General features: G+C 41.9%; 1 protein-coding gene across 1 annotated transcript in view; it reads right to left on the reverse strand.

The window, feature by feature from the left end:
• Positions 1 to 9327: 9327 nt before the first annotated feature.
• SUDS3 (SDS3 homolog, SIN3A corepressor complex component) overlaps positions 9328 to 17208 on the reverse strand; it is a 34289-nt gene continuing 26408 nt past the window's right edge. The window contains exons 11-12 of the mRNA XM_070400014.1: positions 13828 to 13912; positions 9328 to 10838 (exon numbers count right to left, since the gene is read on the reverse strand). Coding sequence (XP_070256115.1) covers positions 10740 to 10838; positions 13828 to 13912 — 184 coding nt within the window. The 3' untranslated portion in view covers positions 9328 to 10739. The remainder of the gene's footprint in view (positions 10839 to 13827; positions 13913 to 17208) is intronic.

Consider the following 17208-nt stretch of genomic DNA (forward strand, 5'->3'; position numbering starts at 1 on the left):
ACATCCCCAGTAGGGGGGCGTGCAGGAGGCAGCTGATCAATGTTTCTCATCTATGTTTCTAACTCTCTATCCCTCTCCCTTCCTCCCTGTAAAAAGTCAATAAAATATATTTTTTTTGAATATTGCAAGAGTAGGGGATGATTTCCACAGTGGGAATTCAATAGAGATGCCTAGAACTAGACTATCTAGTATTAGTAATAACTAGCTACAGAAAGAAGTTTAATACCAAAATAAGCAGCTAAAAGAGGTGAAGTGGTTGCTGCTGGGAGGAGAAATGAGAAAGCAGGGGACTACTATACTTTGCAGAATCCTTTGACTTTTTAAATTACACATGTATGACTCTGATCTTAGAGATTGGTATGCTAAAATGAGAAATGATAAGACAATAGCCAGACATTCATTCATTCCATAAGCAGTTAATGTATTACCGTACACCAGTCCCTGGGAATAGAGGTGGGGCAGATCCACTCCCTGGTTCAGTTCAGTAGGTCTCTCAACACAGCCTGGAGGGCAGCAATTCAAACTCCTCCCTAGTGAGGTATTAATAAAAACAGATGCCTGGATATCTGCTTGTCTTAAATTTAAAGGTTTGTAGCTAGTGGCTTCTGTTGGCTTGCCCTCAGGTAGCCTTGGAATGATGTCATGGGCTTGTTAGCCTCAAGGCATGATGGGACATGAGCAGGTGGGGCAGACAACTCCTAAAATAACACTAGCCTCTAACTTGGGCAGCCCTTGGTTTTCTGATGCACTAAAGTGACCTAAGGCTTGTTTCAAGCAGGAAGGGGCTTGTTTCAAGGAGGAGGGTCACTGTTCTGGCTGCTTCGCTTGCATGACTTAAATCTCATAATAAACCTCTTGGTGGCTACTATTATCCCCACTTTCCAGATGAGGAAACTGGAGCCCAGAGAGGTTACATGACTTGCTTAAGGTCACACAACTTGGAAGCAGCAGAATTTAAATTCAAACCCAAGTCTCAAATTCATGCCCTTCAAGCCTCAAGACCGGAATTCTCAATCATGGGATTAATAGTTGTAAGACTTGGATACTAGTTCCTGCTCCACCATTAACCAGCTGTGATTAATGGCAAGTCCCTTCCCTTCTCAGTGTCTGTTTCATCTGGAAAATGGAGAGGGTTTGTACTTTGTATATACTTTGGCAGTCTGTTAGGATGGGAGAAGCCAATGGGAAAAGGAAATGTGTGAATGTGGTGCAGGGATGAACACTTTCCTCCTCTTAGCCTCAATTTCCTCATCTGTGAAATCAGAATCATTAAAACATACACACACAAGGCTGCTGAGTGTATTAAATAAGATAATGTATGAAAAGTACTTAGCACTTTGTCAGGCACATAGTACCTGCTCAGTAAACATCAGGCCTTATTCATTCCTATTATTAAGATGCTTACAGAGCCCCACCATACATGGATTCCTGAAAGCTTCCACTTCAAGTTAGGTCAAAGTACTATTTGCGGGAAGAAAAATAATCAAGGCAGAAGAAAGGGAGTCGAACAAAATTACTAACAGGAATGTGTACTGTTGCCCTTTATTGGTTTTACATACAAGTTAGTTTACAAATACTTTCAGGAGCATGTAAGTGTGAAATTGGAAAGCGTCACTGCAGGAATGCCAGGAGCTACCACACTGGTGATATAAAAGGGAAGGCAGAGGGAATGGGGGTGGGCCAGGGGAAGGGAGCAGAAAGGAGAAAGGCAGAAAGGTAAGGAAGGTGAACCCAAGGTGTGCAAGGACAAAAGACACCAGCCTGGGGAACAAACTGATTTTAAAGTTCAATGCTCATTCATCCAGATTTATTGCTGAATACATGCTCTTATTTGACTTTATAAACATGCCCTCCATTCTCCCACCTCTGTGCTTCGTTCGCTCAAGCCATGTCCTCTGTGTGCAATTCCAATTCCTAGTTAGGGACACTGCTCAAGGCCCACCTAGTTTTCAGGCCGAGCTTGAGTTTTATTTTGAGAAGAAAGTGTAAACCATTCATGGTTAATAAGAATATAGACATTGGGTCAGCAAGACCTGCTTGAGCGATCCTAAGGCAAGTTTCTTAACCTCTCTAAACCTCAGTTTCCCAGGCTGTAAAATGCAGATATGTAATCACAACATTCAGGGTTATAACAAATAATTAATGAAATCATGCATGTGTAGTGCGTGACCATCTGCTCAATAAATGTCAGTTGCTATTATTTTCTCTATCGCCCACAATCCAGTCCAATTTTCTCCAGGCCTCAAGTGTAGCTCCCATTACACTGAACTAGAATTACTGCCCATTCCCACTGTCCCAGAGGGAAGGAACCATGCTTTCATTTATCTCTGAATTCCTGAAAAGAGCCTGGAACACTAACACGCAATAGGTGCTCAATGAATGTCATCTGAATAGAATGTAATGACTATAACATTCTCAAACTCATCCTCGTTAGTTCAAGTGGAAGGAAAAATATTCCCAACAATTGGCTACAGGTGACCAGATAATCCTGGCAAGGTTTCCAGTCTAGTTTGACATGAGAATGAGGCTCTCCAGGAACCCATTTTATGGTGGGGAGAGGACCCTTTTGCACCAACAATAATGAAAACAAACAACTAACATGTATTGAGGACTTATTATGCTCCAAACACTACTTAAGCGCTTTATCCAAAAGTGCTTTATCCAACTCTTAAGTCCATTTTACAGAGGAAGAAACTGAGTCGGGGGGCCAACTGCCCCATTTTGCCTAGGATGTGCCTGGGAGGCAAGATTTTCAGTTGCTAAAACCAGAAACGATCCAGGCACACTGGGATGAGTGTGCCCCACCACTGATGCACACAGATGTTGAGTAAATGTCCCAAAATTAATAAGTGCTGGCAGGATTATGAATCCAGGACCCAATCAACTGTACTGCAGGCACAGACAGAGGCAAAGGTGAACCCACTGAGACAACAAATTAAGCAGGTTCTAAAGTGGCCTGGACAGCTGGTTTGGCTCAGTGGATGGTGCGTCAGCCTGCAGACTGAGGGGTCCTGGGTTCCATTCCAGTCAAGGGCACATGCCTGGATTGCGGGCTTGATCCCCAATAGGGGTTGTGCATGAGGTGGCCAATCAATGATTATCTCTCAACATTGATGTTTCTATCTCTCTCTCCCTTCCTTTCTGAAATCAATAAAAATATATTTAAAAAAATAAAGCGGACTGTCCATCATACTTTCCAGCACAGAGTCTAACACAAGTTGGTACTCAAATGATTCTCCCAACCATGTTCTAGTCATCCACTGCCTGTGGCTAAAAACATGAACTTTCACAAGTCACTTAAAATCTCTGGGCTTCAGTTGTTGTATCTTCAAAATAAGGGGTCAAATTAAATCAGAGATGGCAAATAAATGGGTTCCCTTGCCCATGGCAGGCAGAGGTAATTAAGCTACTCCTTCCCACTCTATCTGAACTTGGGCCTCAGAATCTTTCTCAACCCAGCACCCTGGGCATTCACATCCCACTTGTAGGAGTTGATGCTTAAGCATGATCTCTTAAGCTAGACCTTTACCTTCATAGTCCGTTGGCACTAAACTAGCTTCATGAGATTGTCTTGGTCTCCAGATTTGGCACTAGACTAATATCCAATAAGCAGACAGATCACAGCAGCAAGGCAAAGGAAGGGACAGTCCCTAAAGATTGGTCACTCCCTGCGGGCAGTCCTGTGCAGCATAGTGACCAACAGCAGGGACTCAGAATCCTGGATCGCCATTTACTAGTTGTGTGACCTTGAACAACTTACTTAACTTCTGTTTCTCCATTCCTTAAATATAACATGAGGGTGATAATACCACCTACCTCATGGGGTTAATATAAGGATAAGTAGATAGTATGTGCAAGTATATGTGTGTAAAAATCTTTAGCACGTTGTGCTATATGCGTTTAATAATTCTCAAAACCACTCTCTGAGGTACATTATTTAATAGATAAAGACACTGAGGTTCAGACAGATTAAGATGCCCAAGGTCACACAACTAGTTAAGCAGCAAAGCCAGATTCAAATGTTAATTCCAAAGCCTTTGCTTTGCAGTCACACTGCATCTCAGTAAACACTCCAATACTTATTAGAAGAATCGATGACGAAATGGAAGTGCTTATTGATTATATACAGGGGCCTGCCGACCCGGGACCGCTGTCTTCAGTACCTGCTTGTTCCCTATTGGCACTGCTTTCCTACTGAATCTGGACTATCGCTTACTTTAACCCCTTGCCCAGCCTGATAATTTGCATACAGATCATGGCAATAGATTTGAGCATCAGCCTACAGAAAACCAGAACACCTGCTGAGTCTCCACTTTTGAGAAACAGGAGAGGACCTTTGAGATTGATTATTGGTCTTCCCTCATCAATAAGGCAAATTTGTTATTTTCTAGATCTGTATCTTTCAGGGAATTGAGCAAACAGATTAGAGAAAATGGGTAAAGGGATTAAGTACCTAGGTATATATGTGCTATCCTATCTACCTTACTCCCTAGAAATTCTCCTAAACATATTGTATATATATTTTTATCTTAATCATATTCACAAAAACACCTATTCTTGCTAACTCTAAAGTTCCTAGCTAATATTTTTCTCACCATTCTATTGTGTCCAAAGAGAGTGAGCTGGTGCCCATGCTTCTAGTTCATTCCATCTAGTGCCTTATTTTTAAAAACAGAAAAGGTGCTTATAGCTTTACCAAAGATGGGACTTGTGGAATTTCAACCCTAGTGGAAGAGACCAGAAATTGGTTCCATTCCTGCCTCTGCCAAGGACTGCAGATGCAGGCTGCTGGTTGGAGCTGAGCAGACAGTTTAAAGCAGGTGACACAGAAGTGGTGTGTTCTTTTCAGTGACCTGTCACACTGTAGGACACGACATGAAAAGGTCCACCAACATCCAAAGAGCAGCAAGAAATGGGATGTCTGACTCTCCAGCTACATTTTTAGAAACCAGTCCAATGGCTCTTGCCTCTCCTTTATAGACGATAAGAGAGAAGTGACCTGGAAAATTAGATACGTTTTCTCCAAAAACTCTCTTGTTGCTTATTAGATAAAGTAGGCTTCATCAAAACCAATTACTCTTTATGTTCTAAACAGTTCCTTCCTTTTTAGAACTGTTGGACTCATGCCTTTTCAAAGGAAAGCAACCTCTTGGCCAATAACTGTGGCTCATTCAACTCTATTGCCAAGAGAGAAACCCACAGTTATCCAGTCGGAAAAAAGGTCCTAGCGAATAAGTGTTTTTATCTCTAAAATTTGCTCTGTGAGCGTGTGTATATAGGAGGTGAGAGCAGATAAAAATTTGCCAGGGAAGCAATAAAGGAAAAAGATGAAACTGGTGAATGCAATCCTATATAATAAAAGCCTAATATGCAAATCAACCGAACAGTGGAATGACCAGTGGAACTGGTCGCTATGATGCTCACTGACCACCAGGGTGCAGACACTCAATGCAGGAACTGCCCCCAGCCCACAGGCCCCAGGCCAGCCAAGGCGGATGCTAGCGGGGGGCCCCTCCGATTGCCCCCACCGGTAGCCCCACAGATCGGCCCTGATCACTGGCCAGGTCTAGGGATCCTACCCATGCACAAATTCGTGCTACCAGGCCTCTAGCTTTAACATAAAGGGTTTGGGAACTAGAGAGGGTAGTGGTTAGGGAATCTGGCTTAGAATCTGAAAGCTCTGGACTCGGCTTAGTGTTTAACTCGGAGAAATTACTAAGAATCTATTGCCTTCTCTGAAAATGGTGATAACAGTGCACTGTCTGCAAGGTTGTTATAAGGTTTAAATGAGATAATGCAAATGAAGGACACAACACCAGGAGCAGACACTATTATTATTAACCAGTGGCCTTTCTTTGCACATCATTTTGCACTAACACTATTTGACAACTAACATTCACAGAGCACTTACGATGACAAGGCACAGTACTGAGTTGTGGGTTTCATAGGAGAATTGAGTCTTAGGTTGATTATCTTAATAAGTCAGCCTTAAGTTTGGGAGTATTAGTACTCTTTTCAGATTATTGTTGAGATCGGGACGATGCCTCCTAAGAAGGGTTTAGTAGTATCCAACAAATACAAAGTACTCAACAAAAGGCACACTAACGTCAAGGGCGAGCCCCATTAGCCTTGATCACCATCATGAGGGGGAGAGGATTGACCTGAGTCTGTTTCTTCCTCCCCCATTTAGCCACAAGCTTGGTGGCCAGCTCTTACATCCCCTAGCCTAGACCAGGGACTTGGGCTATTCTGGAACAACTATGGAAGGACCCAGCAGCTCAAGGAGCCAGCACTCAAGAGTTTGATGGTTAAGGGGATTAGAACAGAGAAAACTAGTCAGACTGCCAGTTACCCCTACAGGGAGAAATAACCCAAAGGAAACTGATTAATGCTACTTCCTGATCTATATGCTGGTCACGAGGATGCGTTCACTTTGAAAACACTCAACAACTTCTACAATTAAGGACTGTGCACTCTTCTGTATGAATGTTATGTTACAATGGAAGATTCTAAATAGTGACCGCCCCGCTCCATTATTCAAAGCATAAAACCAGCCCTTCCCAATGGGTGTACCACAACTGGGTTACAAGCACAACAGGTCAGTCACCTGGGGCAGCAAGCAGCCTCATCAGCTTACCCCACAGGTAAGAAGGAAGATGTTATGGTTTTTGCTAAGACGAAGAGATGCTGCTCTTGAGTTCCATCCAAACAACACCCTCCTCAATCACACAAGTTTACCTCAAGGTTCCTCCTGTGTTCCGTGCCGCTGAGTCGGCCAGACTCCCGATGACCCTATGAATGAGTGATGGCCACAATGTCCTATCCTCCACAGCCCTGCTCAGCTCCTGCAGACTCATGCCCGTGGCTTCTTTTATGGAGTCAGTCCATCTCACATTGGGTTTTCCTCTTCTCCTGCTGCCTTCTATTTTCACCAGCATTACTGTCTCTTCCAAAGAACTCTGTCTTCTCACGATGTGCCCAAATCAGGACAGCTTCAATTTTGTCATTTTTGCCTCCAGCGATGTTTCGGGCTTAATTGGCCCTAGGACGCACTTACTCATCTTTCTGGCGGTCCAGGTATCAGAGAGCCCTCCTCCAACACATTATTTCAAATGGATCCAGTTTTTTTTCCTGTCAGCCTTCTTCACTGTCCAAATTTCACATCCGTACATAGTAAGTAATTGGGAATGCAAGGTTACCTATCTGAGGTTAATTTTATTTACTGAATTTTTAATCAGATATTTTTATCCTCTCCAACAAGGAGAGATAACACTTCATTTAAGGGTCAACACCCCTAGACTGCTCTTTATACCACTGAGAGTTAGTCTTTGACATCATTCCTTATCTTACTCTTTAGAACAAGCAAATGCCTAGTTCACCCCTCCCCTCTCCCCAATTTCAATCGTTTATCAAGTCAATGGATATAACACAGACCACATGCTGGTTTTTTCTTTGAAAGTTTATTGTTATTTAAAAAAAAAAAAAGCCTATACTTTTTACATTTTTACATCCGCCTCTCAGAACATATAATGGTACCAGGTAATGGTGTTATTTTATAAAAAGCCCACCAGCTGCTTGAAATGGCTGCAAAAAATTTTTTTACCATGTTCTGGTAATAAAGTGGTTTGAACTCTTTGGAAAAATTGGTGTAACATTAAATAAGTACCAATATTTCAAATTCCCAGATTAGAAAAAAGATTTTTAAATCAGGAGGAAATTTAGTAAAATTCGAGGCTAAAGGAAAATGCTAATAGAAAAACAAAAGAATATTGTAAAAAATAGGTTCCCCCCCCCCCCCCGAAGTTAGATTTAAAAAAATTGCAACCAACCCTCCCCCATATTTCTCTTAGAAAAGCCACCCAATGCTGGCTGAGCACAGGGTCCCCCACACAAGTATATAAGTAGCTTGATTTGCAGATCAGGCTCTGGATCGTACACTGGACCCAGTTAGAAGTTTTTTAAAAAACTAAGTTACATTAGGTAGTTAGGCATCCACAAATACTGGTATCTAATCAAATGAAAATATCCTGGCTTTGGTATGGCTACCGAAATATGGAAACTGTTCAAGAGGACACTGGCTTAGGGAGAAAAGGAGTTGGAGAAATATACAAAATCCCCAAAAGGAGGTAAAATAAATACTAGGACACGTGGATAGCAAACACTGTGTACTTGTGGCAGATGCCTCAAGCTGAACAAATGTATGAACAGGTTCTTGATCAGAATTACACACATCCAAGTTCTTCATGAGAAACACACACATACAGGTTCTTGATCAGAAGTGTCTGGACCAACCTTTATCAAAGTCACTTTACAGAAAATAGTTGAATTTGGGAACTCATCTGTATCCTGGGTCTAGTAAGAGACAAAACTTTTAGAATAAGAATGGCCAGCTGGGCTAAAAGCCAGCCCCCTCTTACTATAGGAGTCACAAAGTCTGTGTTCCCCTCTCATTCATTTTGCCCATCACAAAAGTTCCTCCAGCTCCTAACGAATGGGCTCTTCCACTCCCAGTCACTACAGGGGCATCTGAGAGGTTGAAATGCTGATTTTTCATCTCTGGAGTAACTAAGTAAAAAACTAATAAATCTTCTGGGATCAGGAACATACTTTACTGTGTTGTATGTCACGTCTTAATCACATTTTCCTTCATTTTCGGTAGATCATGATTTTAAGAGTTGTGAGAACACTGAGGGGCAAAAGGCAGTGATGGGGCCAAGACCATGCCTCCCCATGGCCTCAAAACCCTCAAATTTACAGAAGAGAAAAGGCCAAAGCATCCAGATACTGGTCTTCAAATAGTTACTTCACAAAATCACAAAGGTGCCACCAGGCAAGGCAGGGGAAAAGGCAACTTGCCGCTCAATGCTGAATCCCCAACAGTTATCAATACAATCCTTTCCCAAAAAAAAGCAAACTCTGGTGTACTGTTAGGCAGGTAAGTTAATACAATCATTAAAACAAACAAAAAAACTCTTTGATGGCAACACATACTAAATACATCTAAATAATTTCCATCACAGGGCACTAGATGACAACCAGTACCTGCTATTACGGGATGTTACACACACCACAATGACAATTCAAGCAAGAGCGAAACCCCAAACGGCCAAGGCTGCCAAGAAGAAACAAAACGTGAAGCCCCTCTTTACTGTAGACTTGGTTCACTGAAGTCAACATTCTAATAATGGGAGGTCTTGGGGGCAGAGAACAAACACCAAAGGCCCAGACAACTTTTGATGAACAGCACTCTTTATCCTGTTTTTAAATGAGACCCCATCACCAGAATAAAAAAATGAAAAAAATAGATTATAAATTAAAACAAAAATATATCTGTACAAGTCTTTACTCTGAGTCAGTAAGGTTTGGTCTCTGTCGAAGGCAGGACATTGGAGGTGATTTACCTGTCATCACAGCCCCATGACTTGCGACTTGTGTTGGGGTGTGTACATCACAAAGGGAATCACTTGAGACCAAGGGAACTACGTACAAAGGTTTCCTAGGACATGTCAAGTCTACTAATTGCCCACAGAGATGCTAACACATGCTCTAACCCCCCAAACTTGGTAAACATCGTAAGGTGGCAACTAGAATACAAAAAACCCGATGACCCAACAAGTCATTTCTCTCGTTGTAGGAATGAGGAAAGGGTGCAAGGAGTGAGGGGAGGCTGTTTCATCAGAATTCATTAGGAAGAGTGGGTTTAGCGACAGCCTTCTGTCCTCAACCTGGGCCAGACCTCCAGGAGGCTGTGAGTGCCGACAGCAAGGTTCCATGGGTTTGGAATGGCCAATGTGCAATAATGGGATCAGTGACAAGAGTGCAATTTGAATTATGAGTGAGAGTCTATAGATAACTGCACTCTCACTCATCAATCTCCCTCCCAAACTTCGATACATAACCCAATAATCAGCCTGTGGCAGGTCTCTTCACCTATCAGCAACAGGGAAAATTAGTTGCAAATGAAACGATCTGAAATGACCACTTCTTGTTTCCAGCTCGAGCTAGAACAACTGTGTGTAAATAAACCACTTGTGCATTAAATAACATTTAAAATACGGTATCTTCAGCACATTATGAATATGAAATGCCCCCTCCCCCCAGCCCCAATTACTTCAGTGCACATAGTCCCTCAGGCAAATTTTTCTGTCGTTCAGCCAGTGGAGTGGATGGCATACGCCAGATGTTCCACAAGGCATTTATTTCTCTGAGAAGGCTGAGAGCCAGCAGAATTAATCTTCTTCTGCTAGGACCTCTGCCCCAAGCTTCTGGGGAAACACTGAATTAGGCTCCACAAGGGAAGTAGGTACATGATCCACTAATCAGATTCAAAACATGAAAATCCATTGTTGAGTGTATCCCTTCCTGCTCCTCTTCATGGTAGAAAGACCTAAAGATAATCAATTTTAAAAAAATGTCCCTTCAAACTCAAAGGAAGCTTTGGGGGGGAAAAAACCACAAAGCCAAAAAAATAAACAAATAAGTAAGTTAAATTCCCAATGCGCCTGAAAGTAAAATCGTCTTATGGCGACGGATGACTGGAAGAAGTCGAGGCAGTAAAGAATGAAACAAAGATGGGAGCGACTGGCCACGAAAGTGCCTTGCAGAATCCACAACAGTGTTCTCCATTGTCCAAGGCCAAGGAGCAATTCCCAAGTTAAAAACTTTCTATTAGGAAGAAAACAACAAAACCAAAAACCACTTCAGAAAAAGGGTCAAGGGAAGTAGCGCACTGTAGAAAGTCAAGCCGCTGACCTCCGGCGGATCACAAAGAGCCCACGCTGAAGCTGGCCCAAGTAAATCCTCATCTTGGTGCTGTCACTGGTCTTTCTCACCCAGATCTGCAGAGAAGGAAAGAGAGAGGCTAAGAATGAGGAGTAAGTCTTCCAGAGCACAAAAATATTTGCATAAATTAGGTGTGGGCACAAAACTGGCAACCTCTTCCTGTCAATTTGCAAGGACTTCGAAAGCACCTCCTTGACCTTTGGCCCTCCTAAAGGCACACCTCCAGTGTAGACAGTAGACATCAACCTTGAACTCATTTCTCCCAGCCATCTCTCTTACACCTTTAAGAAAATGGAGCCCTATACTCAGTGGACCCAGCGTCAGCCTGTGGACTGAAGGATCCCGGGTTCGATTCCAGTCAAGGGTACATGATCCCCAGTAGGAGGGGTGCAGGAGGCAGCCGATCGATGATTCTCTCTCATCAGTGATGTTTCTCTCTCCCCCTCTCCATCCCTCTCTCTGAAATCAATAAAAATATATATATTATTTTTTTTTAAAAAAAGAAAGAAAATGGAAAGCACAATGATACTGTGTTCCATTTGGCTTTGATCTTAAGGGCTCTTTTTGATTTGGTTTGACTACAGAGTTAATCAACATTCAAGATAGATTCATCAATATACACTTTCAATCAAATTAGGAAATATTTTGACAGTCCTTCCCTCCAGACCATATCGTTTTCCCACAGAGGAAATAGCAGGTTTTGCGTTTCACAGGCAGACACATTCTTCTGTAGAACTGAGAATGAACCCTGCAGCAGGGGACTGCCCGAGCTGACAAGTGCACTCAATAAGGATGGAAGGAGAGCTGGCACACCTGATCAAGGGGCTACTGTGGGCCAGACACTGCTGGTCAAGTTGAGCCTCCTCCGCCTCAGAACCTCCACCCAACCCCCTGCAATGAAGTAAGTACTAGCATCGCCCCCCTTTTATAGAACAGCAAGGCTACGTCATGTGTCCTATGTGAACCCTGGCATCTGACATCAAAGCCCTTTCTCCTCTCCACTAACCCCGCCCTTGACTCTTTGCATCATTCTCTCGTGTGTTTAACCAACATACAATTAGATGGAGCCAAAAGCATTAAACTTTTTTTTAATCTGCATCACATATATACAAGTACAAGTTTACAGATATATCTTCTCCCTCCCCTGCTTAGTTTTCAAAAAGTTTTTTCTCAGTTTCTTTACTGCAGGGGTCCTCAAACTTTTTAAACAGAGGGCCAGTTCACTGTCCCTCGGACCGTTGGAGGGCCGGACTATAGTTTAATTCCTATGCACACTGCACATATCTTATTTTGAAGTAAAAAAACAAAACGAGAACAAATACAATATTTGTATTTGCATGTGGCCCACGGGCCGTAGTTTGAGGAACCCTGCTTTACTGTGATTATTTAGCAACAGACTTTATTTTTAAACCAGTGTGTTGAACTTTAAAGTTAAAAGCTTCGCATGAAGCTGAATCTCTAAGGAACCATTTTCAACTAAAAACCGTCCCCAAGGAGGGCTGAACTGGGAAGTCACCAACATGTTTAGATGTGCCCACCAAATCTGTACAAAGTTAAGTTATGCAAAGGCCAAGTAGCTCCACTGCCACTTAGGATGTGACCGTAAACATGAGCTGGAATACTTCCAAGAAGTGAGAAATATTTTCCTGTACCCAGAGTTGCGTGCCTCTGATGCACTGAGGCATCTCCCCTCCAGGAGATATGTCTCACTGTCACTGTTTCCTTGTCAGACCTCATTGACACTCTATTATGTCAAAGGGTGACAATCTTCAACACAGAGACAGAAAAATCTAACTTGCATTTCTATTTTCCTGAAAAATTTTGAAGAGTCAGAGAGAACAGTGCACTACATCTGAAGTCAGGTTTAGGTTCTAGGAGACCACACGCTAGGTATAGCAGTGCACACAGCCATGCGCAAAACTCCGCTGTGAAATGACAACACTTGCTGAGCAGCAGATGCTATCTATTAGATCGCCCGTTCTGGTTTTGAGTTGGCTTGAAGTGAAACACAGATCCTGAGTCCAGAGAAGAGCGACATTCATTTATCTGGAAGGCTCTCCCTAACTTCTAAGTAAACAATCATTGTGCAAACTAGTCACATTTAAGGGCATTTTCAATTCAGGAAGCTGGGAGAATAGAAGAGGCTTAAGTTATTTCATAATCCAGTTTCATTAGATTTGCTTGCACTGGCACAAATAAGTTACAGAGGGTAGACACATAAAAATCAATTTTGCTGCAGACATCCTTGGACTGATAAAAGATGGAGCCAATCAGCTATTAAAGTTTAAAACTTTTTTTAACTAACAGGTTACACATTGCTGACATCCTCCTAATGAAGGGCCATTCGGAGAACTCACAGGCCAGACATATCATCCTTGAGCATAAGCCTCTGAGATAACTTTACAACCAGTCCCCATCCTACAGCGGTGATGGGGGGAGACCAACACCTAATGGCACGAGCCTGGAAGCTCATTGTTCAGAGGCACAACAGGACATGTCAGATTGGGATAACAGCAGGCAAGGAGTAGTGTGTGGGTCAGATCAGACCAGCACCCATTTATTGAGCACTTACTGTGTGCCAGACCCTGTGCCAGATGTCTCCATACAACCTCACAGCACGAAACAAATCTATCAGTACACATAAACATTCTAGAGAAAGAACAGACAAAGATGGAATATGCTCCACAGGCAGGTTCCATTCTCAGTGGATGGTTACCTTAAAAAAGCAGCAGGGTTTGAAAGCACAGAAATCACACAGACTTGCCTTTTGTTCATTCCTGTTGTCTAACTAGTGGTTCCCAACTCAATTACTGCACAGGTAGTGCACAGATACCACAAGGAATACACTATCCGCATATACTGCAGTCAAGCAAAGTAAGGAACCTCCAAAGGTGATTTTGCCTATGTGTAGTTTCTGCCTGAAAGCACTGAATTTAGACTCTAACCCACATATAACCCATGATCCCACTGTACTTTCTCAGTGGCCATCCCACTGCAGGTTGTCACCTTTTGCTTTCCTAAAGGGTGAGGGAGTTTGGTCCCTACCTCATTGGCTCCGACAGAGCTGATCACACAGCTCAGTTTCTGGTTGTCCTTTGACTCCAGATAGATGGCTTGGCTCTTGTGGTACCTGCCAAAAACAGGACACAAGTTTATTCCTTTAACCACTTTATTTAAGTATGACTGAAATATAAAGAGCTGTACACATTTATGAGTTTGGGGATAAGTATACACCCGTGAAATCATATCACCATCAAGGCCATAGACATACAGGTGTGGACAAAAGTCGGTTTACAGTTGTAAGCGAAATTCGGTTTATTTTGCATTACTATTTATTACTATTAACGTGCATTTGCCCACCCATGTATATATCACCTCCCAAAGTTTCCTCCTGCCCTCTTTATTATGATTATTATTTTTTTGTGGGGGTTTTTGTGGTAAGAACACTCAACATAAGATCTGTCCACTTGAAAAATTTTAGGTATAAAATACAGTACTGTTAAAGGCACAGATATTTTTAGGAAGAAAGGAAGGAAATATCACCAGAATAAAAAATGTAATTAAAGGAGACTTAATTGATATTTGAGGAAGAGTCTGGATTTCAGATATAATTTAAAGGCTTCCATCCTTGGGTTAGATTAGATGATGACCTCCTAATCTTCTAAATTTAACTTATATTCCTTGGTCCCTTTGCAGTCAGGGAAGGGGAGGGCAAGAAAAGGGCTAGGAAATTAACTCTATATTTGTTTGTTTTTTAAATATATTTTTTTTATTGATTTCAAAGAGGAAGGGAGAGGGAGGGATAGAAACATTAAAGATGAGAGAGAACCATCGATCTGTTGCCTCCTGCATGCACCACGCTGGGCATGCGCCCTGACCAGGAATCAAACCGTGACGTGTTTTAGAGGTCAACGCTCAACCACTGAGCCATGACCCACGCCGAGCTGTATTTACTTTTTTATTTGGACTATATGACCTCGTTCAAAAAGTAAATTATAATTTTTCAAGTAAAACTTGGTTTCACCCCAAAACATTAAAGGCTGGGAAGATAAAACAATAGAAGGGCTTGAAAAACTGGTTTGTTATTTTGTATTTGTCCAAATAAATCATCAACAAGAAGGCAGGCCAAATTCAGCCTTTACTTTGGTCACTCATTCCACAAACACTCATGACTCACTCACTGTGTACTCTATGTTGGAGGCTGGAGGCAGACAGTGAACAAGGCAACAAGGCCCCTGCTGCCATGGAACTTCCGATGCAATGGCAGCAAAGGAGATTAAGTCATCCCAACTGACCAGCAGTCACTAGGTGATGTGCACCAGAGTATCTAACAAGGCCGGTCAGTCAGGACAGTTGCTTTGAATGTAGTAGACATGACAGACACTCCCCTTTCAGCCTCTATATCTATTCCCCTGGCCTATAGTGAAGGACCACCTTCAACTTCTACAACTTCAGGGAGAAGGCCGAGGGTGAAAATGAGGAAGCCAGGGAAAAAGTCCAGTGGGACAATAGCAACTGCCACAGGATGAAGGAGCAGCTGCTGGATTACAAAAGCAACTAAATTGCTACTGGCAGCCCTGGCCTGGGCCAGTCCCTGTTCAGTCAAGAACATCATGGTTGGTTCATCCTGGCCACACAGGTCTGGCTTAACAGACCCACTAACTCAAGTAAGTTCCACCAAAACCAAAATGCATCTCCCGACACAGCACTGCTGCTTACCATTATTTCCGTAAGAGAAGCAGACTATTTTGCTGGGATAATAAAGTAATCTACTGCCAAGACATTACAGTAAAGGATGTACTTCACTCCCACAATCAGCTTTTTCCAATCTAGGCTCTAAGCACTCTTTAACCTACTACTTAGGAGCTGAAAACTCAGGTTTCAATCGACTTCCTGAAAACACTGTTAAAAGAAATTGAATCATAAATGCAATTAGAACAGCAAGAGTGGTTTAGATCCAGCTTCAAAGTGGCTTTTGGCCAGAGATTAATTGGTAAACTGGGTTAGGGATCTTCATTATGCTGAATACGTAATATCGCAAGGTTTGACTTGCACAGTGCATGAGGAAACTCAAACTCAAGTTTCCCTCCCCCATCTAATCCAACTGCCCTGTATAAATGGTTAGAATAAAAACATAGAGGGGAGGACATTCACAGTTATTCTATAGGGACTGTGATTTATTAGAGTTTAAAACACAAGATAATAGGCACCTAGCCTCAAGTCATTCTGATACTACTTTCTAAATACTTTAATAAAGCAAGGTCATGGATGTGGTGCAGAAGTATATTACTAGTGTGGAAACATGCTAAATAGAGGAAAATAACTATGTCCATATGTTCCTGTGTTTGTAACAAAACATATGCATATTACTCGTGTATGAGACACTCAGAAAAAACTGGTTAATTTATATATTAAAATGTATATTAAAATTTTATAAAACGTAAAATTTAAACTAAGAATGGTATTCCTTTTATTGCACAGTTTTCTTTTTTCAAAAATATATTAAAAAGTAAGTAATATTTTCTTAAGTCATGGTACTGGACAATACCCAAATAAGAAAGATGGGGTAAAAAGAAAATTTAATGTCACAAATCTTATCCTAATGTCTGTTAAAGACACGTTAACTCTGGGAGACTATTCAAACGATTCTCCTGAGATGTGCTCAGAGGCCAAACCCCAACACACCTGACTGGCTTAAAAGTGAACATCAGGAGTAAACAATGCAATCCAGCCTTTTAGCCCTGAGATGTGGTCTGGGAGTTAAGTATCTGGCCACCTCCCCAGTGTGCCTGCTCTGGAATCACCAAATACATAGTGGTGGCTTAAATGCCCATCATTGGTCACTATTTGCTCCTGGAGAACTGGCCAGCCCACTTCCAACCCAACTGATTCCCTGAAGCAGAGTTTCTGGGACTTCCAGGAGATACTTATGTGCCACATCATAATGGCCTTGGGGAACCATTATCCCTGGATATCAAATCTATTAAAACATCTGAATTCTATGGGGAAAAAAAAAAAAAGTGCTCATGTAGGGGGTTGGGGTATTTTTAAGATGAAACCAGAAGTACATGACAACCTTAAAACATAAATTTACTTTCCAATTTCTAAAGACTAATATAAGAACAGAAAGAAATTCAAAATATACTTAGACATAAAAAATGTTCAAAAGCAACAGCAATCGAGCTACATTAGTAAAAATGTACATTATCATTTTTTTGCCAATTAGCCCATTTTACAAGCTACAACTCATCTCTGCTGAAAAAAATACCTTAAATAGCCTCAGAGGACAAGCCCCAAATGTCAAGCTAACTTTATTACTAATGGAAATTCTGACCTGGGAATCCCTACAATTAAGCTCTTAAAGCTTTGCCACTACTGTTAAACCCAATGAACTAGAATCACCACTACTATTATGGAAGAAAGCAA

Source organism: Myotis yumanensis, unplaced genomic scaffold (assembly GCF_028538775.1).
Source record: "Myotis yumanensis isolate MYYU_CA2020_CCGP unplaced genomic scaffold, mMyoYum1.0.hap1 SCAF_19, whole genome shotgun sequence".
Lineage (NCBI taxonomy): Eukaryota > Metazoa > Chordata > Mammalia > Chiroptera > Vespertilionidae > Myotis > Myotis yumanensis.